Below are 23,576 nucleotides of genomic sequence, written 5' to 3'. Positions count from 1 at the left end.
GAACCAGCGAACCGACGTCCCCGCGCAAGGGCCTGGCGCGAGGGGCGGGGCGCGCGCGTCACGTGAGCGTGTTTTGGGCACGTGACCCGCGCGGGTCCAAGGCTGGCCCCCGCCCCCTCTTCTCCTCCCCTCGGCGGGTGTGAGCCGAGCGGCCTCGCCTCAACGCCTAGCGCCCCCCTCAGCCGCCGCCGCCGCCGCCGCCGCCGCCGCCGCCGCCGACGCCGTCGCCGCCGTCTCCGCCTCCGCCCGCCGGCCATGTCCCCCGGCCGCCGCCGCCGCCGCTCGAGCGCGGCGCTCCCGCGGCCCAGCGCGCAGTGAGCGCGGGGCCCTCTCGCCGCTCGCCCGCCCCGGGGCCCCCTTGTTCTCCGCGCCGCCGCCGCCGCCGCCATGTTGGGTTTAGAGCCGCAGCGGAGCCGCCGCCGCCGCCGCCGGTGAGGGAGGCCGAGAGCGGAGCCCGCCCCGCCCCGGGGCCCAGGGAGCGGGGCCGCCTTGGAGCCCGGCCTCTCCCCGCCAGCCGCCTTCCCGGCCCGCCCGCCGTGCGAGCCAGCGAGCGAGCGAGCGAGCGCCGGGCCGCGGCCGCGCCTTCCGCTCCCGGCCCGAGCGAGTCCGCCGCCCGCCCGTTCGTGCCGCCGCCGCCGCCGCCGGGCCCGGCCAGAGCCTGCAGCGGAGCCCACGAGAGTCAGCGCCATGGCGGAGCAGACCTACTCGTGGTGAGTGCGGGGCTCGGGAGGCCGGGGCGCGGCGCAAGTGGGGGTCGGGGCGCCGGCGCGGCCGGCTGGGGGCAAGAGGAGGAGGAGGAGGAGGAGGAGGAACAGGTGCGCGTTGCGGGGGGGGAGGGCACGGGTTGGGGGTGCACGCCCCCCTCGTCCCCACCAGAGGGGGCGGCCGGCGCTGGAGGGAGGCGGTCAGCGGCCGGGGACCCGGCGCCCGAGAAGGGGGATGGAGGCGGCGGCAGCGGCCGCGGCGGATGTCATCTGGTCATGGGCGGAGCAGGTGATGGAGAAGGGGAGCATGACCCCAAAGGTGGGAGGCCCGCGGATGGGAAGTTGAATCCCCTGGGCACCCCGGAACTGACTTGAGCGGGTGGCTCCCGGGCAGGAGGAATTGAAAGGGTGGGCAGAGGCGGGCCGGGGCAAGGGTTGAGCCACTGGGTTGCGAGGAAGCTGGTGGGAAAAACAGGTGATAAAAGAGGACGAAGTTGGAAGTTGTGAGACAGGAGGAGCCGTCTAACTGGGGCCGCTGCTCAGCACCTGGAGGGCGAGTGAAGGGAGAGTTGGTAAGGTGGGCAGAGGCCCGGGCATGACGGAAGGGTTACGGCGGAAGGAGCGTCTTGGGAGCCATGGAGGGAAGTCCCTTGTGAAGAGTTTGGAAGGGGAGCCTGTTTGGATAAGCACATTCTGGAAGGGAGGTCGTTGGTGGCAGTGGGGCATGAGTAGAATCTTTGTGAGGGTCGGTACTCTGTTCTTCAGAATTTAAAGTGGCCTGGTGCCCTGGGTCAAGTGTGGAGATGGGAGATCTGCAAGATCTGCCCATTTTTATAGGACTTTAAAAGTTATTAAATAGCTTATTAAGGACTGAGAAGCGTTACTATGTAGTTTATAGAGTGAGAACATACCTGTCTTGAGAAGGGAGTGCGGTGTTTGGGGAGAAGGGGATGAGAGGCCTCCCTGTAGCATGTGGAGGTGGAATATTTGCAGGAGGGGTTGAGGGAATGATGATAGTTTCCTTGAAGGGTGGAAATTGGATAGTGCGGAGGAGGTAGTAACGGGAGGGTGAGGAGGCAAGAAATGGGATGATGGTGTGGGGATGGGGAATCCGGTTGCAATCTAGAGAGATTGAAGATGGTTTGCCTTTGGTTTGAAGCAAATTTGACTTGGGACAGAATTGTGTGCTTTCCCTTGTTAGAAAAGAGCACAATAGAGTAGGAAGGGCAGGGCATTTGGAGTTGGAAGACTTGGTTTGGAGGTCCGGTTCACCACTAAGTTGCTTTATAACTGGGCAGGATAATAAGTTCTCCATTTCTTTTCCCTTACTACTCGATAGGAGAATTGCCTTTTTCTTGGGTTGTAAAGATTAAATGAATAACTTTACAAAAGCACATGGCAAGCTGTAAAGTGTTACATTTTACTACATTATAGTTAGGGAAACAGAGAATGGGTAATAAGTGAAAACAAAGAATGGTTTAAGGTGGAGGGCTTTCATTGAGTGGATGCTTTGTGGTGGTTGGCGTTAGGATAAGTCAGGAACTCATTCTGTCTTCACAGAGGGAAAGAGGGTTGATGGTTGAAGATGATCATTCAAAAGGGAACCTCAATGATGTGTATACAAGCTCAAAAAGAAGATAACGGAAAGACTGAAATAAAGTAACACTAAAAGAAGAATTTAAAACGTTGGTAAACAGTTGTGACCGCATATGTATTTTTAAAAGCTGTTTAATTGGATAGTTTTGAGCAACAGCGAGCTGCCTCTCCCTAGCAGGTAATAAGGAACACAAGATTGCGGCTGGAGCTTTCTTATGGACAGAGTAAGTTCGCCTTGTGGTAGCTAACTCATCTCAAGCTCTTAACACCCTGGCCCAGCTGAGAGTCCTGATGGCTACCCTGCTTTGTGCTGTATACAGGCCGCGGATGGTTGGAGGAAATACACTGGCCAAGAAGTGGGGGAAATGAGAGTGTTTCGCTAGGTAGGTTGGCCACACACTATCTCTGTGTGATGCTGGACAGCTCTGCTCGTTCAGTAGGGACTATTTTGTGAAGTTTGATAGTTTACAATATTCATTCTACTGAAATACTTCAATCTCAGCTCCCTTTGGCTTTACAGGCAGAGAAGCTCCTTGAAATCAGAATGCTTAGCCTGTCATCTTCAGTATGTTTTGAGATGGAGAAACTGTTTACATCGTCTTGAGAGAGGGAGTTGTCTGAGGCGAGAGGACTGGAAAACCAGGCAGCTTTCTAGGTTCTGATAGTTACCAGAGGTAATGATCCATGTGGCAGTAAGGTACTTGTTTAATTCTCCCAAAGCCCTGAGGTCGGTGATCACTCCCTGTTTTAAAGAGGAGGAAATGTAGGCTCAGGAGGACAAGTGATTTGTCTAAGATACTTCATCTGTGATGCTTTATTTTGTTGGACATGAATTCTCCCATCATTTTATTCATTCTCCTTGAAATGTAAGTATGGAAAAGGTGTTCCAAAAGTACATGTAAACTGATTTTTGGAATATCTCTCATTTGCAGTATCTTTGTCACCATTCCTTAGGTTCAGGCAAATAAGAGTTGATTTTTTTTTTTTTAATAGACTTATGCTTTATTTGTATGTGGCCTTGAGGAAAATCAACCTCGTGGAGACCACTGTGGCAATATAGATTTGTCTGAGGATGGAGTCAGTGAAGAATGTAGAAGTCAGAAGAATGAAAATAGGTTTCTTTAGGATTTTCATATAATAAGATAATGTAAATCTTAAAGCAAGATTGGCCATGAGGTGGTAATTGTTGAAGCTTAGTGATGAGTACATGGGGGCTTATTATTTTATTCTGTATACCTGGACATATTTACATTTTTCATAATAAAAAGTTAATTTAAAAACTCTACACATGCTGTTCATGCTGTTTTCTGATTTCTTGTGCTTGCTTTCTGTGTTGAGAAGCTTTCTGTGAGTAGGTGTATTAATAATATGTAGGTTATGAGCTGATGAATGAGGGGGCACGAGCCACCCAGGTAGTGGGCAGGTAGCTCCCTGAGCATGCGAGCTTCCACTTTGGGCACATGAAATCCATGGGGTTGCTCTGGTTGAAGGTGCAGTTTCAGTACACCCATACAACAGAAGTACAGAGTTCCCCTTGTCTGTGGGGTTTACATGCCAGGACTCCAGTGGATGCCTGAAACCAAGGATAGTACTGAACCCTAATATATCCTATGTTTTCTCTATCCATACATACTTACGATAAAGTTTAAATGCTAAATTGGGCCTAGTAAGAGATTAACAACAAGAAATAAAATAATTATGATGGCATACTATAATAAAAGTCACGTATGGTCTCTCAGAATATCTTACTGTACTGTACTCACCCTTGTTGAGATGATAGGAGATGATAAGATGCTTATGTGATGAGATGAAGTTAGGTGCATGAACATAGGCATTGTGATGTAGCATTAGGCTATTATTGACCTTCTGACAGTACGTGAGGAGGAGGATTATCTGCTTCTGGACTGTGGTTGACCCTGGTAACTGAAATCGTGGGGCCCCATGAGCCAGGGAGAGGGTAGACCTGTGTCCCAGGTCATGAGCAGGAGATACATAGCCGGGTAGCGAGCACCTGTGATTGGTGTGGAGGTCAGTAGTTTGGGGGGCTTAATGCTAGGTTATTTTTAAAAGGTGCCCAGGGAAAAGCAAAGCAGGGACTTGTGGTGAGTATCCCAAACTTGAGTCCTTATCTGAATGTCCAGACTCTGGGTGTGATTATGGATATCATACTAAAAAATGGCTAGGTAGCAACTCAGAAAAATAAAGTTCTTGGTCTCAATAGTTGTTTTCCTCATCACACTTTCTTCCTAGCAAATTCTATCAAAATCCTGTCACCCAAGGGTTCACTGCAAATTCCACTGAGCTGTGAAGCATTTTCTGAACACCCCAACTGAAAGTGATCTCTTTATTGTTGATACTTGTAGTCTGCATCATTCCTCCCTTTACGTGTGTGAATACCTAAGCCTCTTCATTAGATTGTAGACTCCTTGAGGGTAAGGACACTATTAACACTAACCTTTGTCTTGCCCAAAGCTCCTGCTTAGGAGCTGATTGAGTGAACATGATTTTCAGGGTGTTTCATCCTTTGTTGAAAGGATTTTTTTTTAATTTTTTAATGTTTATTTATTTTTGAAAGAGAGAGAGAGAGAGAGTGTGACGAGTGCAAGCAGGGGAGGGACAGAGAGAGAAGGAGACACAGAATCCAAAGCAGGCTTCAGGCTCTGAGTTGTCAGCACAGAGCGCGACGTGGGGCTCGAACTCACGAGCCGTGAGATCATGACCTGAGCCGAAGTCGGACGCTCAACTGACTGAGCCACCCAGGCACCCTTGTTGAAAGAATATTTTAAGTGTAAAGGGAAGCTACAGTTAGATGAGTGTTTATTATAATCCATATACTTATAGAAGAGGGCTTTTGGTAACTTAGTTTCCTGGTATCACTTGCTATAAGAATGAGTAATGCCATCCTTAATAAAGTTTTAAATAAAAGCTATTGACATATGAAATTAAAGTTATTGGTAGTAACACCACAGTCTTTATCATGATTAAACCACAAGATTCTGCTTGTATCCTTTTTACTTGTAAAGTGAGGAAGTAAAGGAATGCATGTGAAAACACAAATAGAAGGTGCAAACTAGACTTCTATTAATTTGAGAAAAATACCTTGCTTGATAAATATTTTTGAGCAATTGTTTTAGCTTAAGTTCTGTGGGAAAGGGGAACTTGTCTCTCTTATTTTTATTTTTAAATTTTTTTTTTTAGGCTTGTCTCTTGATGGAGTCAATGCAGTACTTATAAAATTTATAAGTGCACTTGAATCTTGGTGGTAAAAGTTACTTATGTTAGAGTTAATGTTGGTGTAGGGGGAAAAGGAAATAAGTACATGTGAACCTCATTGGGATGAATTTTGTTACCAAAATAGTATCATAATAATTTATTGTGTTTTCTCCATGCTAGGGCTTTACACACATTGCTAAGTAAGGAAACTGAGGCTCAAAGAATTTAAGTAACTTGCCAGATAACATGTAAATGGTAAAAGGGCTCAAAGTCCAGACTGACCCGAAGATTCTGTCACTGAATCTACTTTCATTTCCACAGTCGCCACTCAAGCCAACCACCCATCTTTTGAGTGAGTTCCTTGTTAGCCTCCTAACAAGGGTTCCCCCCATTCTCCACACGATGGCCCTTCTGAGTGGCCTTCTAACTCCTTGACTCAGATCCTGTCAATCCTCTGCTTTTAAAACCCTTTGGTGGCCACACTTAGAATAAAATATAAGTTCCTTAGTAGACTCTTCATAGTCTCATCTTGTGTGTGTCTCTGAGGGATGACAGACCATAAACAAACTAAAAGTTACACAAGGGTAAGAATCTATTTTGATACTCTCTCCCGGGCCTGGCACGTAATGGGTAGCTCGTAAATATTTACTGAACAAATGAATGAGAATGCTTCCCTCTGGCCTACGTTTAAGATCTGCTCTAAGGATTGCATTATGTTGAGGTGATATAGTGTTATGATAATGGACTTTATCCTGTGAGGTATTTACAAATAGTGCTAAACCTGAGAGTGAGAAATAACACAGATCTCTGGAACTCACGGAAGTCACTTCTACTTTGCAGTTACTGTTGTGTGTCATTTTCTGATTGTTGTATCTTGTGGTCATTGCATCTAATACAAGTTTTTCAGAGAGAAAATACTCAGTTGAAAATATGTCTCTAGTATTATAAACTTTAGATTTGCTCATTTAAAAAAATTTTTTTAATGTTTATTTATTTTTGAGAGAGACAGAGACAGAATGTGAGTGGGTTAGGGGCAGAGAGAGAGAGAGAGACACAGAATCCGAAGCAGGCTCCAGGCTCGGAGCCGTCAGCACAGAGCCCAGCGCGGGGCTCGAACTCATGAGCCGTGAGATCATGACCCGAGCCGAAGTTGACCACTCAACCAGCTGAGCCACCCAGGCGCCCCAAGATTTGCTCATTTTAAAAACATGTTTTGCTTAGAGTTAAGGTGCTGTAATAATGGTTTGGTGATGCATGATTCAAGCTGAAAATTAACCAAAACTAAAACCAAGAATTTGTACCAAAATCGTTTTCCTCAGTGTTTCTTATGAAGCCTGGGGAGGGGGAAGGGGGAAGCTGGAGAGTTTGTAGCCATATCAGCCTATAATTTAGCAAGTAGTATTACGAATTAAAATGCCTAATGTCCGTGGATTTCTCAAAACAGATTTCTACGTGACCACTTATTTTAGAGATGACAAATGCCACTGAATTGAGGTGTCATGTAGTTCTGTATAGTTGTATTTTACTTCAACATAATAACTTCATTTTTATCATTCTCACGTTTCATCAAACTATCTCAGGGAAAATCCAGGGGTGTTCTAAGAGGAGAGAGTGTGTCTAACCAAGTGCTGTTTTAGTTGGCTACGTTTGGCATCTGAACTTCATGTGGTTGCTGTCCCTGGCAATAGAGCCATAAGAATGACTTGATTTATTAAATTCTATAATATATTTTCTGGCGTTTAATGGTTGTTTCTTGAGAGTTAAAGGGAAGTATTGGTTTTATTCGTTGTATGTTTAAATCAAGAAATTTTTGGAACTTTGCAACAAGTTTCTGTAACATATTTTCCAATCCTCACTTAAAAAGTGAGAGGTAGAGTTCTCCTCTTCTGTAATTTTAACCTCTTAGGTGTGTAGAGGGGCTTCAGGTGACCAAATTCAATTTTACAGGGAAAATCTACAGTTAGTCCCGATGATCCTCACAATGAATTCTTACCTCTCAGATTTTATTAGTAGGTCTCACTAGGTCCACAGCTTAACATAAAACAGACCTACTCATTAGCTGTGATTAGACTAGATTGAGGACCTGTGAAAAGATTTGAAAGTATTTTTAAGATATTAGACTGATGAATATGCAGTCGCCTAATAGAGACCTAGTAGAAAATCCCATTTCTTGGTTTGTAGGTTGCACCCTAGCTTGGTAAGAAAACTCAATAATCTCTATTTTGGACTTCTGGTATTGATAGTGAAGAACTATTAAGGGATAAAAAACAAAAGTGCACTAAAGTAGAGGTGTGCCCCCGTTGTTTTTTATGTAAATTGTATTGAACGTAAGTGATGGCTCAGAAAGTATTTGATTCTGTCAACGCCATTCACTAAATTTTTGTTTGAAATTCTAAAATACGAGGATCTACTTCTGTTCTGGTTTTTTTTGAATTGGGAAACATTTGTTGGGGGGTGATTTCCATCTCTGATGAACTGTGAGCTAGTCTTGTCTTGGTCCCAGTGTTATATTCTGTACAGTGGTTATGCCTGTCCTCCATAGAATTGTTGCAAGGATTCAATGAGATAATGTAAGTGCAAATGCTTTGTAATTGCTAAGTGAAATATAAAAAGCAAGGTATTTGTTCTCTACATTGTAAGATCCAGACAGGTTCCAGATACAGGTTCCTCACTACAGAAATGATTTTTCTCATTTCACGAAATAACTAGCATTTAACTTTGAGATGTTCAAATAATGTTTTATAAAAAGAATGAGAATAGTTTGCAAATTGTCATTGATTTGTATTGTTGCCTTTGAAATGTGCTGTAAGGTCATCTTCTAGTCCTGTTTTGAAGTCCAACAAACAAGAAAAACCATGAATAAAAGCTAAGTTTTTTTCATAAAATAGTTTTATTTTGATCGCTTGAAGGCAGTTTCCTTCATAATGTATTCATGTGAGGGGAAGAGAGCAGTGGTATGGATAAACCTAGTCTTTTCCTGGTTTTCTCTGGAATGGCCAGGACACTTGGACCCTAAAATATGTGTGGAGGGGCTGTTAGCAGTTTCTTATCTGTTTCCCTACTCCGTACCAGGTCTGCCAGGCACACCCATTTCCCCTCATCTGAAGGCCTCAGATTTTGGCTTCACTCTTGACCTAAATAGGACATGTGCAGCAAAGTTTTAATTGTTTCTTCAACTTAGTTATACAGACATTTTGACTTAAGTACAGTACTTTACTTTGTTGTTTCCTTGTCTTAAGTTTTGCTTGAGTTGTCTAGCTTTACTCTCCAAATCTGTAAATCTTCAGGCTTTGCCTGACAGCCTTAACTTTTAAACATTGGACTGTATGCTTTACTGACTTTATAAACCCCCAGAAATTTACATTCATTTCTCAAAAATGCTTGGAAAAATACTACTATTAGAAGTAAAAGTTAGTTTTAGAGAGTGAATTCTTTTATCTATGCATTGATTAGTGCAAGCACCAATACCTTAAAAATATTTTCAAACATTGGGGCGCCTGGGTGGCTCAGGCGGTTAAGCGTCCGACTTCGGCTCGGTTCATGATCTCGTGGTTTGTGGGTTTGTGCCCCGCGTCGGGCTCCGGGCTGACAGCCCGGAGCCCCGAGCCTGGATCCTGCTTCCGATTCTGTGTCAACGTCTCTCTCTGCCCCTCCCCCACTTGTGCTCTGTCTCTCTCTATCAACAATAAATAAACGTAAAAAAAAAAATATTTTCAAACATAGCTTTCAGAGGGGCTAAGTCTAGTCTTGTTACAGAAATGCCACCTGATACTGCTGCAAGGCTAGCGAGAGTGAAAGATTTGAGATAAGATCAGTTAATTAGGAGGGAGAGAATAGAGAGGGCAGAATGGAAGACCGGAAGTTGAGGCTTGGGAAACTCACAACTGAGAATGGGAGGAAGAAGAGGAATCAAAGGAAGTTCCATCAGAAGTAGGGTAATTAGCAAAGCTCCATGGCAGTGAAAGAAAAGGCACAGAGAATTTGGGGGGGCAAGAGTGTAAAAAGCTACAAGGTTCAAAGAGAATGAAGAAAAAACAGGCTATTGAATTTGCAAAGGAAGTCATTAGTGAAAGTGCACTAATAAAGATCAGAGTAGTGAGGGTGAAAGGCAAATTAGGGAAGGGTAATGAAGAAATAAAGGCATCCTTTGGGTACTGGCCATTTGTTTACCAAATAAGATGGGAAAGATGTAAGGAAAGAGTATGCTTGGTATAGACAGGGCCATAGGGTCTTCTGTTTTTATTGATAAGGTAGAGAATTGTATATTTGAAGCCAGGGAGAAAGAGAAATTGATCTTGGAAAGAGATTATTATTATTTTACTGTAGTTTAAATTTAGAGATTTTTATTTATTTATTGCAGTCATGGATTTCAGTTAGGAGTTGTGAAGGGAACTTAATGGGAAATGAACAACACTTAATGGGGATGTGACATTTAGTCTTTGATTCTTTGGATCTTTACATTAGTACTATTTCGGATTGTATTTCATTTGGATGTCTTGTTTTCTCTGTGTGTGTGTGTGTGTGTGTGTGTGTGTGTGTGTGTGTGTGTGTGTGTTAATTGTGTCCAACCTCTTTGGTCATTTGAAACATTGTTGCCTTGTAATCCTACTTCCCTGTATTTTCTTTAAAATACTTGTTATTTCTGCCAAACTGGATTACTCACTGTTTCCCCTTTTATTCAAGCTCTTATACCTGGTTTGCCTTTCTCCCAAGTCTCTAAATATGTAAGTCCTATGCATCTTTGAAGGTCCAGCTGAAATGCTTTCCTCTTGTTACAGAATCTTTTTGATTTGTCTAGAAGAAATATTCTTCTGATGCCTGTAGTTCTTTATCTGATCCTGCCATGTGGCAGCACTTTGATGATTTTCTGACCTTGCATTGAATATATTTATGTGGCTATCTTCCTACCTTGACTGTGAACTCTGGGTAGAGGCTGAGGTTTTCTTTTTTTTAAAGAATGAATGTTTTAGAGGTGACATTTGCCAGGTGCTGGATTTTAGAATATAATGTTTCCTTAAAAATATAATGAAAGGGCACATAGAAGAGAGGAGAGAATACTTACCTAACATCTCACAGCTCTTTGAAGAAAATACAAAAGTAAAATTGTTATTGTTAAGTTGGATCAAGTGCTGTGGCCAGATTTGCCTAACTTTCTAATATCCGTATAGCACCTTGAGAAGGAAAGTGGCTCAGCCCCGAACCAAACACCTATGGGAGGCGTTTACAGAGGACCACAGGCTCTTTAGAGTCAGCGTCTTCGTTTATCTCAGTCTTCTTCAACTTGACTGCCGACCAACTGCTACCAATTTATTTATACTTGATCTCCCAAACAGGCACTTTGTGATAGAATACTATTTTTTTTAAGTGGAGAAGCTCTGCTTTTTTTTTTTTTTTTTTTTTGGTAATTAGCAGGGGACGAGTTTCAGTCACATGCTCAAATGAAAATATTTTGTAGGAAACTTCCTTTGAGGTATGAGGAGCAATAAGTTATGTGGAAACCAGCTTCTGAGCAATTTAACATTTTCTCTCTTGCTTCTATTTCAGAGTTTCATATTCCTTGTATTTAAGCTTTTGTTTAAAGAGGTGATAGCATGATCAGTACCTCTGAGTTACAAGAGAAATGTTTATATTATTGGTTGCATTCACATGAGTGTCTTTTTAAAATTGCATTGCAGTGTTCAGGTACAATTTGGTGCTGGTATAGGAGATATCTGTAAGGGGTTGGATAGCAGAAGTTTAAGAGAGAAATTGTTTTTGGAAAGTAATAGATTTTATAAGTAAGGATCTAAAAGATATATTTCTGATGATTTATCTTAAGAAGATTTTATCATATTTTTTCCTTAATTTTCTTTACATTTTATCTGAAAATATTCAGTTCCTTCATATTTTTGTTGCTTTTACTATCAAGAAAGTATATATGTCTCACAATAATATTATTTGTTTCAATTTACAAATTGTTCCTTATGTTATAAAGAATGAACCTCCAGTGTAGTCTAATATTTAGATTAAAAATACAATTTTTTTCTGGAAAAAAATGGTGCTAATTTTTTTTTAAAATAGAAACTTATTTTGCCTTCATCTTTTCCCTGTTTTTAAGAGACTGTTTTCTCTTTTAACTCATTTCTTTTCTCTTGTTTAATAATTGTAATTCAGAAAGGGCAATTAAAAAAAATCTCGGCCTAGTGAGTGTATATTTTAAATTGCATAGATACAGCAGTGCCTCAATCTTAGTTTAGAGTTCAATAACCTAGTCGTCTGGATAGGGATAAATCAGGAGTTTGGGGGATTAGAAATTTGTTTTTGTTTTGCACCTTTGTATGCTGTGCAATGGTGAAAATAACTGACAGACCTAAGGATGATATATTAGGCTGGTATTCATGGATAGCAAAGGTTCCAAGACCTAATGCTAAAGGTTACCAACCAATTTAGAACAAAAGGGACTAACAAGTAGAAGTGAGAGAGAACAGTGAATAGCAGATGTGATTGGACAGTAGAAGCAAGGCAAAGGTTACGAGACTCACGTGTCAGGAAACTCAAGTAGTGAGACCAAATGGAAAAGATAGCCAGCTACTAGAATAGGAAACTCAGCCAGAGTCATCATGTGGCAAAGGTGCAAATAGCCCCATACATCTCTGCAAATCCAGCTTTGTGCTTCAGTTTAGGCGTACCAAGTTGATAATGAGTCAACATTTGGTGATGAGGCAGTCTTAGCCTGTCCCATAGCTATCAAGAGCTTCTGGTGGGGCATCACAGCTAGAGACCTTGGAGACATTCTTAATCCCCATCAAACAAGTCAGTAAGTCCTGTTCATATATATATATATATATATATATATATATATATGTATGTATGTACGTATATGTATGTATATATGTGTGTGTATGTATTTTTTTTCTTCAATTTTAGAAACAATTTGTCTACTCTTCATTCCCATCGTTGTCCCTAGATGACCCTTATTTGTGTTCCCTTGGTACATCGTACTTACCTTTTTCTTTTTCTTTTTTTTTTATTTTTTTAACGTTTATTTATTTTTGAGACAGAGAGAGACAGAGCATGAACGGGGGAGGGTCAGAGAGAGGGAGACACAGAAGCGGAAACAGGCTCCAAGCTCTGAGCCATCAGCCCAGAGCCTGATGCGGGGCTCGAACTCACGGACCGCAAGATCATTACCTGAGCCGAAGTCGGCCGCTCAACTGACTGAGCCACCCAGGCGCCCCCCCATACTTACCTTTTTCAATTGTTGTTTGTTTCCTTGTAAAGTATTGAGGGCCTGATTATATTTTGTGTCTTTATCCTCAGTGGCTTGGCACATAGTTTATTTTTTTTTTATTTTTAATTTTTTTTTCAATGTTTATTTATTTTTGGGACAGAGAAAGACAGAGCATGAACGGGGGAGGGGCAGAGAGAGGGAGACACAGAATCGGAAACAGGCTCCAGGCTCTGAGCCATCAGCCCAGAGCCCGACGCGGGGCTCGAACTCACGGACCGCGAGATCGTGACCTGGCTGAAGTTGGACGCCTAACCGACTGCACCACCCAGGCGCCCCGGCACATAGTTTATTTAAGTGTTATTCTAGGGGCACCTGGATGGCTCAGTTGGTTAAGTGTCTGACTTTGGTTCATGTTGTGATCTCATGGCTTGTGGGTTTGAGCCCCGGTTCGGGCTCAGTGCTGAGAGCCCAGAGCCTGGAGCCTGCTTCAGATTCTGTGTCTGCCTCTCTCTCTGCCCCTCCCCTGCTCGTAATCTGTCTCTCTCAAAAATAAGTAAACATTAAAAAAATAAATATTCTGTATTTTATTTTTTAAAATAACCCTAAAAGTAAAATTAGTAAGATGGAAGGTTATGTGATATCTTCTGTTGCTTTCAACTTTCAGTTTAAGAGCTTGAAGGGACAAGCATCAAATATCATTTGGGTCTATAGGTCAGTCTTTTACACTAAGTAATTGAAAATATTATTGTTGAAGATGTTAGGCTGGACCTACCTTGGTTATAACTAGTTTATGGAACCTCTTCAAAATACAGTGGGAGAATTGATCACTGTGTTGGTTAGCTGTTGCTGCAGTAATACTGCATAACAAATTATCCCCACACCCGGTGGCTTAGAGTAGCAGTCTGCAGGTTGGCTGGGCACCTTTGCTTCTTGCTTCAGATCTGTAAGTCAGTTGGGTGGCTCTGCTGCATGTGTGTTTAATTTGGGGTCTAGACTGAATGGGCAGCAGCATCTGCATGGGTGTGTGTGGGGGAGTTCTTCTCATGACACTGGCAGAAGCATAGGAGGGCAGGTGGAAACCTACAAGACTTCTTGAGGCTCAGGCTCAAAACTGGCATACTGTCATTTCTGCTTCATTCTTTCAACCGAAGCAAGTCTTTGGTGGAAACCAAAGACAAGGAGCCACAAAACTAAATCTTCCCCGTTTGTGGGAGGAGCTGCAAAATCACATGGCTACAGAGTAGATTCTGGGAGAGGCGAGGAATTAGTGCCAGTAAAAGCAGTCAACCACAGTTGGAAGTTCCCACTTCCCTTTCATGTGACTAGGTGTCACTTTTTCATTTTGTTCTAAAATGAAGCATACCATATAGTCAGATTTCATGTAGGTCTCTTTCTCTAGCATTCAGGTTTTGTCTCTAATCTTTTATATTTTTAAAATAGCATTTTTGAGGTATACTTCACATACCATATAATTCATTCATTTAAAGTGTACGTCTGGTGGTCCCTGGGTGGCTCAGTTGGTTAAATGTCCTACTGAGTTCAGGTTGTGATCTCACAGTTTGTGAATTTCAGCCCCTCATCAGGCTCTGTCCTGACAGCTCAGAGCCTGGAGCTGTTTCGGATTCTGTGTCTCCCTCTTTCTCTGCCCCTCCCCTGCTCTCACTCTCTCTCTGTCTCTCTCAAAAATAAATGAAATATCAAAAAATAAAAGTAAGTGTACATCCAGTGGTTTTTAGTACATTCACAGAGTTGTGGGGCCATTGCCACAATCAATTTTAGAACATTTTTTTTTCCACTTCCAAAGAAACCCTGTCATTAGAAATTACTCCCTTTTCCCCCTTCTCCCTAGCTCCTGGAAGCCACTAATGTACTTTTGGTTTTTATGGATTTGCCCATTTCGTATAAATGGAATAATACAATATGTGGTCTTTTGACTTCTCTTAGCATGCTGTGTTCAGGATTCATCCATGTTGTGGCATGTATTGGTGCTTCGTTCCTTTTTATTGCCAAATAATATTCCATTTTATGCATATACCATATTCTGCTTATCTGTTCATCAGGTGATGATTGTTTTCATTTTTTGGCTATGATGAATAAATGCTACTATGAACATTCATGTAAAAGCTTTTGTGCAGATGTTTATAAATTTACGTTTCTCTTGGGTAAATACCTGGGAGTGGAATTGCTGGCTCATTTTGTTTCTCTGTGTTTAACATTTTGAGGAACTGCCAAATCGTTTTCCAAGACAGCTGTACATTTTACATTCCTACCCACAATGTTTGAGGGTTCTGATATCTTCACCTCCTCACCAGCACTTGTCATTGGCCATGTTTTTTTATCACAGCCATCCTAGTGAGTGTGAAGTGGTTCTTACTTGTGTAGTGTTTATATTTAAGGGTTTATAGAGGATAAAAGCAGTGGTTTAAAATGTTAGATCTGTTTGCACTTAACAGGGTAGTACCAGAGTTGCCACCTCAGTTTTAATTACCTAAAAAAAGGTAAATTGAGGGGAAAAAAATATAATATTTTGACTCAGATTTTTCTTCAGGCTACTCCTTATTTTACATGCTAGAATCATTTAGCAAGAGATTAACCTCAGGTGATTGTTAAACTAGTTCTTTACCTTTGAGTAAGTGAATGCCCAGATTACTCCGGCAGCCTGCTGTGTCATCAGTAGTCTTGGGACTGTGACTGGTTTAATGACTGAAGTCGTTTTTTTTTTTTTTTTTTTGGTGGGGGGGGTGCGGGGGTTGCATGGAGGGAGTCCTCTGTATCTGTTCTTTGCCAGCAAGGTAATCACTAGAGGAGTTAGTTGTAAAATACGACCTTTTTTGGGGCAGCACTGTTCAATAGAAATATAATGAGGTACACATGTAATTGAAAATTTTCTAGTAGCTGCATTAAAAGCAAAAAGAAACTCATGAAATTAATTTTAATAATATAGTTTATTTAATCCAGTATATAAAAATATTTATATCATTGATTATATGTAATCAAAACAAAAATTAAGATGTTTTACATTTTTTTAGTACACAGTCTTTTCAGTTCAGAGTAGCGACATTTTAAAAACTTAACATGTACAAGTGGCTGGCAGCTGCCATATTGAACAACAAACACCATTCTGGAGGTCTAAGAGCTTATGATCTGGATTTCTGCTCACATGTATGATGATCTGTATCATTAGGAAAAACAGATGAGTGCTTGATCAGCCTGTATTTCTAGTTTCTCAGTTTTATGTTGTTACTGCCTTTTCTTTTTTTAAATGTGGAAGAGAATCTTCAGAGGGGTACAGAGAGACCAGCTCCTTACAGCTCAGATTCTTGGCTGTGAGTAGAGATTAGTTAACAGGAGAAAGAAGAACTTTGGTCTGCCTCATCATTAAGGGTGTGTACCAGGTTCTGTAGTTCTTGGCAAGTGAAAGAACTGCTACCATTTGGTTCTTATTCTAATTGTTCTTGTACATTCAGGGTCTCATTTGGCCTGCTGTTTATCAGTTATATACCACTTGTACTGTTTGACCACATAGTTCTCTCTTGGTTAGACAAAATAAGGCTGTGGGTTTGATCTCTGTAATTAATGACTGACTCTGCCTGCTGGGGCTTCACTATAGTAACTAATGCAGAATAAACAGGATTCTCTCTTCCATGAGTTTACACTGTTGATAGAGACTGCTGGCATTTTGCCAGCAGATGTAATTAAGACCACTTCAAGAGAAGAGATTTCAGAATGGGCCATTGTATGGATGATGTGTCCCAGTCAATCATTTGATTACTAGAGGGACTGAATTTGGTCAAGTGTCTTAATATTTGAGTGTCATTACTCATAGCTTATATTTTCTAGTTTGCCTCAGCCCTCACCACTTTCTACTGCCTCACACAGAATCTGTATATTACTGGTTTATATCGTTTACCTAGCCCCTGCAGGCAGTTGAGTGTTGACCCCCTCCTGATGTCTATGATCAGTTGTAGGTCATTGCCACAAGGGTGGGTTAGGGATAAGGAGATGGCTGATCAGTGTCCCAGTGACAGTGGATAAAAAAAGACTTTATCTTATGAGTACTTCCATCGTGAGACACAAATACTCCATACTTGACCATTGTATTAAGTTTTGCTGACTATTGGATGTCTTAATGTTCTAATAAATGTTCCATCAGCTTCTTCTTTCTCTCTGGCCCCACTGCTGACTAGGGCATGGCCCCGGGCAAGTCTCACCCTCTCCATTAGTGCAGAGACCTCCCACCAGTGTCCAGATACCAGACGCCAAATTCCCTTTCTATTTTTTTTAAAGTTCATTTATTTTGAGAGAGATAAGAGCGTGAGAGAGCAAATGAGCAGGGGAGGGAGAGAGAGAGAGAGAGAGAGAGAGAGAGAGAGAATCCCAAGTAGGCTCTGCACTGTCATCACAGAGCCCGATGCGGGGCTTGAACTCACAAACTGTGAGATCATGACCTGAGCTGAAAATTAAGAGTTGGACACTTAACCAGCTGAGCCACCTAGGTGCCCCTTGAGTTTTTGATACACATTATGATTTTGATAATTTCCAAGTTTAGTTTGACACTTGTTCATTAACTTCATTTTTGAAATGTGCTTGAAAGAAATAATGCTTTTTAGTTTAGAATTTGAAATGCTTTGATTTATTGGTATTATAAAATATTCATTTAACAGTTGTTTTACCTGTTCTCAACTGAGTGCACAGACTGCAGTGACTAAGCTCCAAGTTGGTTGGATCATCAGTGGGGATAGAATTGGAAGCCTTACTTCTTCTCTGGTCTTAGGCACTAAATAATTCCACTCTTCCGGTGGTAAAACCTAATTTAGACTTCTTCTGATGGCAAAAAAACCAAGCCCTAACTGACATGAAGTTCTTTATATTACCTGTTTATCCCTGTTAGGGTGACTCTTTGCTTTGCTGCAGAAATATTTGTGTTTGGTTATGGGGTACTGCCCGAAACCGTGCTAGGGTAATCCTAGTACAGGTTCTGTGTTTTCTTTTTCGTGGGTGTGTGTGTGTTGCCTTTCTAAAAGCCAAGAAGGGGTGCCTGGATGGCTCAGAGAATTAGGCATCCAACTCTTGGTTTCGGCTCTGGCCATGATCTCACAGTTGTGAGATTGAGCCCCACGTTGGGCTCTGCCCTGAGCATGTAGCCTGCTTAGGATTCTTTCTCTCCTTCTCCTCTGCTCCTCCCCTGCACTCTCTCTCACAAAATAAAAACAAAAATAGATTTAAAAATCAGGATTCTGAAACATCCCTGGCTGCAAGAGTATCAGATGAGGAATTATGGAACTCTAGTACTACACATTTTATTGGTGCAGTTTTAGAAGATGTAGATAAACAGAAAAAGAAAAGAAGAACACTTCTACCTACCCCCCCCCCCATCCCTCATTAAATTTGCTGTGTATCTTTCAGGTCTTTTAAAAAATGCATATGCTGGGGCGCCTGGGTGGCGCAGTCGGTTAAGCGTCCGACTTCAGCCAGGTCACGATCTCGCGGTCCGTGAGTTCGAGCCCCGCATCGGGCGTCGGGCTCTGGGCTGATGGCTCAGAGCCTGGAGCCTGTTTCCGATTCTGTGTCTCCCTCTCTCTCTGCCCCTCCCCCGTTCATGCTCTGTCTCTCTCTGTCCCAAAAAATAAACATTGAAAAAAAAAAAAATTTAAAAATAAAAAAAAATAATAAAAAAAATAAAAAAAATGCATATGCTTGTGACTGTTGTTGTTTAATTACACACTAGTTCATAAAAAATCAGAAGTCTTGAATGAGTAGTAATAAAAAAAATTATCGTTACCTAAAATTTAACTTACCTAGAAAATTCGTGGCAACATTTCATGGTACCCTTCTGGGTATTATAGGAAGTATAGGTTATTTTTTACACAAAAATAAGGATAGATTCATACTGTATTTTCCTTCTTGTGTCAAACTTAATATCTACAGAAGAATAAATGTTCTGTGTATGTTAGTTATGAGACATAATAAACACTCATGAACTTCACCAACCACCTAAAGAACTGCAGGATTACGAGTACTTTCTTGAAGCACCTGTGTGTACTCCTTGATCCCTCCTCCTACCTAGCCTCCTCCCCCTGTCATGAATGTGATGTTTAACATTCCCTTGCTTTTTAAAAAACTAGTTTTACTATGTTTTACTGTATGATATAATGTTTATTTTTACTTTAATTTTTTACAGTTGAGTATTGTAAAGGTATATATGGTGTCTTTTATAATTTGCTTTTTTAAAATCAATATTATTTCCAAGACATGTCCCACTTTTTGTACTCATTTTCCACTAATGTATAATATTCCAGCCTGTGAATTATATCATAATTTATTTATCTATTTTCCTGTTGACGGATATGTAGGTTTCCAGTTTGGAACCGTTTCAAAGATTTCTGCTGTGAACATTCTTATATATATTCTTGGTGTTCTCTCTTTTTTTTTTTTTAATGTTTATTTCAAGAGAGAGAGAGAGAGAGAGAGAGAGAGAGAGCGAGCGAGCACGCAAGCACTAGCATGGGGAGAGGAAGAGAGAGAATCCTAAGCAGGATCCACACTGTCAGTGCAGAGCCTGACGCGGGGCTCAATCTCACAAACTGTGAGATCATGCCTGGTGTTCATGTTTGAGAGTTTTCCTAGGATTTATCCCTAGGGCTAGAATCTAACCATCTCTCCTAGGTGAGTGCTTTTGTGTCGTAAGAAATCCCTCTCTGGCCTGAGGTTTTAAAGGTATTCTCCTGTATTTTTTTCTAAATTGGAGTTAGTGTTAATACTTTGCCTTTCATGTACAAATTTTTAATCTAAAATCTAGATTAAATTTAGAATTTTGTCTAAATTAAGATGGATTTAGTTAAGACTAAGACATCTGGAATTGTTTTATTTAACCATAGGGTAATAGGACTATAAGATTATTAATTATATTATTATATCCTGTTAGTGGAGGATAATAGGAATCCAGTTGTCACAGCTACATTTATTGATAGTCCCTTCTTTTCTCACTGATCTCCGATGTTACCTCTGAGACTCTTTTTGGTGTGTTAAAGTAATGTTAGATGGTAGATAGTATTTTGTTACTAAACAGCAAATAGTATTTTGTTATCTGCCTTTTTTTCTATTTAAAATACCTTGAACATCTTTTCAAACCATTAAATATAGGTTAGTTTTTAGTGTGTACATAATAGACCACTATATCCAGCCCTTCTTTATTATGTCTCATTCATTCCTGATCCTCCAGTCTCCCTCTCCAGGAAAATATAGCCAGCTTTCTCTCCATTCTTCTAGAAATGTATGCTTGAAAGCACATGTATAAGTATAATCCTATGTAATCCTCCATTTTTATTGTGGTAAAATATACAAAATATAAAATTTTCCATTTTAACCATTTTTAAATGTACAGTTAGTTCAGTGGCATTAATGAGTGCATTCAAATTGTGCAACCGTGGTGTCACCACCACCCATCTCCATAGCGTTTTCATCTTACAGAATGGAAACTCCATACCCATGAAACACTAAACACTAATTCCTCATTCTACCCTCCTCCCTTCCCTTCCCCTTCACTGTCTCAGTGAATTTGACTACTGTAAGTATCCCGTCTAAATGGGGACATACACTGTTTCCCCTTTTGTGTCCAGCTTATTTCGTTTAGCATAAGATCTTCAAGTTTCATCCATGTTGTCACATGTGTCAGAATTTCCTTCCTTTTAAGGCTAAGTAATACTCAATTCTGTGTATATGCCACAGTCTTCTAATCCATTATCCTTCTGTTGGCTTTATATTATTGAATAATGCTGCCATGAACATGATTGTACAGATATCTGTTCAAATCCCTGCTTTCAAATCCTTTGAATATATACTCAGAAGTGAGATTGCAGATTGTGTGGTAATTCTTAGTTTAATTTTTTGAGGAACTGTCATATTATTTTCTATGGCAGCTGCATCATTTTACGTTCTCTGCAGTGGTGCATAGGGTTGCAGTTTTTCCACATCCTCTCCAACACGTGTCGTATTCTGTTTTTTGATCATTGCCATCCTAATGGGTGTGAAGGGTATCCTTGTGGTTTTGATTTCCATGTTCCTAATGATTGATGGTGTTGAGTGTCTTTTCATGTGCTTATTGACTATTTATATATATTTGAAGAAATGTCTCTAAGTCCTTTGCCCATTTCTTACTCAGGTTGCTTGATTTTGTTGTTGAGTTGTAGTTGTTTATATATTCTGGATATCAATCTCTTATCAGTCATATGATCCGCAAATATTTTTTTCCCATTCCATAGATTGCGTTTGCACATTGTTAATAGTTTACTCTGGTGCACAAAATTTTTAATTTTGATGTTTATTTTTTTTTCTTGTTGCCTGTTTATTTTTGCTTTTGGTGTCCTATCCAAGAAATCATGGCCGAATCCAAGGTAAGGCTTTTCCCTTGTGTTTTCTTCTACGAGTTTTCTTGCATTGGCTTTTATGCTTAGGACTTTGATCTGTTTGGAATCCATTTTTTTTTTTTATGGTAAGCATTCAACTTCATTCTTTTGTGTAATCCCTTTTTGATGAAGTGATAGTGTGTTCTACACACTGTCATGCTATGTCTTGCTTTTTTCACTTAGTAATGTATCTCAGCCCCACTAACTTGTTTCTTTTTTGTTCTATCCAGCATTCAGTTGAACAGTGTAAGTCAGTATGTAGGAGAGCTTTTTGAGTATGGCTGGCTACCTTAACGAACAGTTAAATTAAAAGAAAATCACATAGGAATGTTAAACCCAGGAATGAAAACTGAAAAGAAAAGGCAAAAGCAAGGAAGGGAGAAAGAGGGAATATAAGGGAAAAGATCATTAACTTTTGCTTTCAGGAGGACAAATGCAATTTTGTTGAAAGTTTATCAGGTTTATATATTCTTAACACACTGTGTGTATATAATTTATCCTTAAATCAGTCCTCTGAAGTGTAGGTATTGCTCCCTTCCCCCGGCCATTTTACAATTGAAAAACTGATTACTCACCCAAGATTATATAGTTAATGAATGGCAGAGCTAGAATTTGAACACAGATATTTTTAACTCCAAAGCCTAGGCTCTTTGCCATTAATGGTTCTCTGAGAATAAAGGGAACCTTTAATCAAGTAAGCCTGAGAAAGGCTGCATATTAAATTCTTCTCTTGGAAATTCATAGTCTGAATTAGCATATCATGAGCTCTGGTAAGTCAGGTGGTAAAAAAGAAATCTGTTTGATTTTGTTTTAAATGTTAAAAGACACTTGCTCAGGGGAAGAGTTTGGCATCTTAACAGTACCTAGAACAATTCCCCCTTAACACTATTTTGGGAAGTTCCAGTCATACTTGTGTTTTCTTTGTTGTATCAAATTTCAAGAAAGGCTAAGGACAGGAAATTAAATCCTCACCTGGTGAAGAAACAATCTATAGAATTACCTAACACAGAGCAGGCATGCAGCATTTTGGAGCTTATTTCCCCAAATCTGTAAGGTAACTCAAATGGGCGGCCAGCTGCTTTTCCAGAGGTGAATTGCGCGTGACTACAACTTCCCTTGTCCACAAGTAAATAATAAGTTCTAGCTTTATTTCATTGTGTATGATATGGTAAAATTACAATACAATAGAAGAATTTAGGAGGTTCATTTGGAAATATTTAAGAAAAAAATAACACTTTGACCTGCAGTTCTTCTTACATGTGAGCTTTCAGTTAAGGATTCTATCTTGGTCATGAATTGTGCATTTTAGCTGTACCACAGATGATATAAGCTATAATTTAGGAAATGAAAGATTGTCTCTATTATGAGTGTGCCATTTAAACATTGAACAGAAACTAGTGTCAGAGATGGTCAGCAAATGAATGAATCAGCAGCCTATTTGCATTTATTTTGCAAGAGAAAGCCATTTTTCAGTTTGAGACCCAATCCCTTGCTTAGGCATTGCTTTTAGTATTCCATAGGCCTAATCCTGTCTTCATGATTTTACAGAATGTTCTTTGATTTTCCCCCATTTATTTTTCCAAGTTCTCAAGTTGTGTAACATATCTTGTTAGTGTTTAAAAAAAATTTTTTTTAATGTTTATTTATTTTTGAGACAGGGAGACAGCGCGCGAGTCAGGGAGGGGCATAAAGAGAGGGAGACACAGAATCTGAAACAGGCTCTGGGCTCTGAGCTGTCTGCACAGAGCCCGATGCGGGGCTCGAACCCACGAACTGTGAGATCACGACCTGAGCCAAAGTCCGACGCTTAAGTGACTGAGCCACCCAGGCGCCCTGTTAGTGTTTTAATTGGAAGTACATCACGTTTACTTTTTAACTTGGACAAAATTGTCTGCTTCATTATACTGTGGCATATTCCTTTTCTGTAACTAACCAAGTTTTTCTGCATTAAAGTTTAGGTTTTTTTGTACATTCACTACACCAATTAACAAATGTTTTATTCTTTTTGTTGCTGTTTTAACGGAGATACTTCCGCATTCTTTTTCTAGCTGGTTACTACTGGTGTACAGCATTACCATTGATTTTTGCAGACTTGCTTTTTATATCCAACAAGTATAGTAGACAAATTATTCTAATGATTCTTTGCTTAGCTTCTATACAGACTCAGGTAGTGATCTGTATATTTCAGTAGTTTTTGTAATTCTCTGTTTTATTGTCCCTTAAAAATTTATCTGGAGTAAAGAATATGTAATATGTTATTACGAATAGCTAAATCAGGTACCTCTTGGTCTGTTAAGTGGAAGACCACTAATGTTCAGCCATCAGATTTGTAATGTGGATTGTTTTAATCACATTAAAAAAGAAATCAAAAGTTTTTTATTGCTTTTTATAGAAAGGAGTGGGATTGATTGAATTTTATAAAATGTAGAGTCTATTGCTATCATGACA

General features: G+C 40.6%; 1 protein-coding gene across 1 annotated transcript in view; it reads left to right on the top strand.

The window, feature by feature from the left end:
* Positions 1-137: 137 nt before the first annotated feature.
* SPPL3 (signal peptide peptidase like 3) overlaps positions 138-23,576 on the top strand; it is a 138,162-nt gene continuing 114,723 nt past the window's right edge. The window contains exon 1 of the mRNA XM_047827557.1: positions 138-710. Coding sequence (XP_047683513.1) covers positions 688-710 — 23 coding nt within the window. The 5' untranslated portion in view covers positions 138-687. The remainder of the gene's footprint in view (positions 711-23,576) is intronic.

The sequence above is a fragment of the Prionailurus viverrinus genome, chromosome D3, assembly GCF_022837055.1.
Source record: "Prionailurus viverrinus isolate Anna chromosome D3, UM_Priviv_1.0, whole genome shotgun sequence".
Taxonomy (NCBI): Eukaryota; Metazoa; Chordata; class Mammalia; order Carnivora; family Felidae; genus Prionailurus; species Prionailurus viverrinus.
This window is presented reverse-complemented; position numbering and strand designations above follow the sequence as displayed.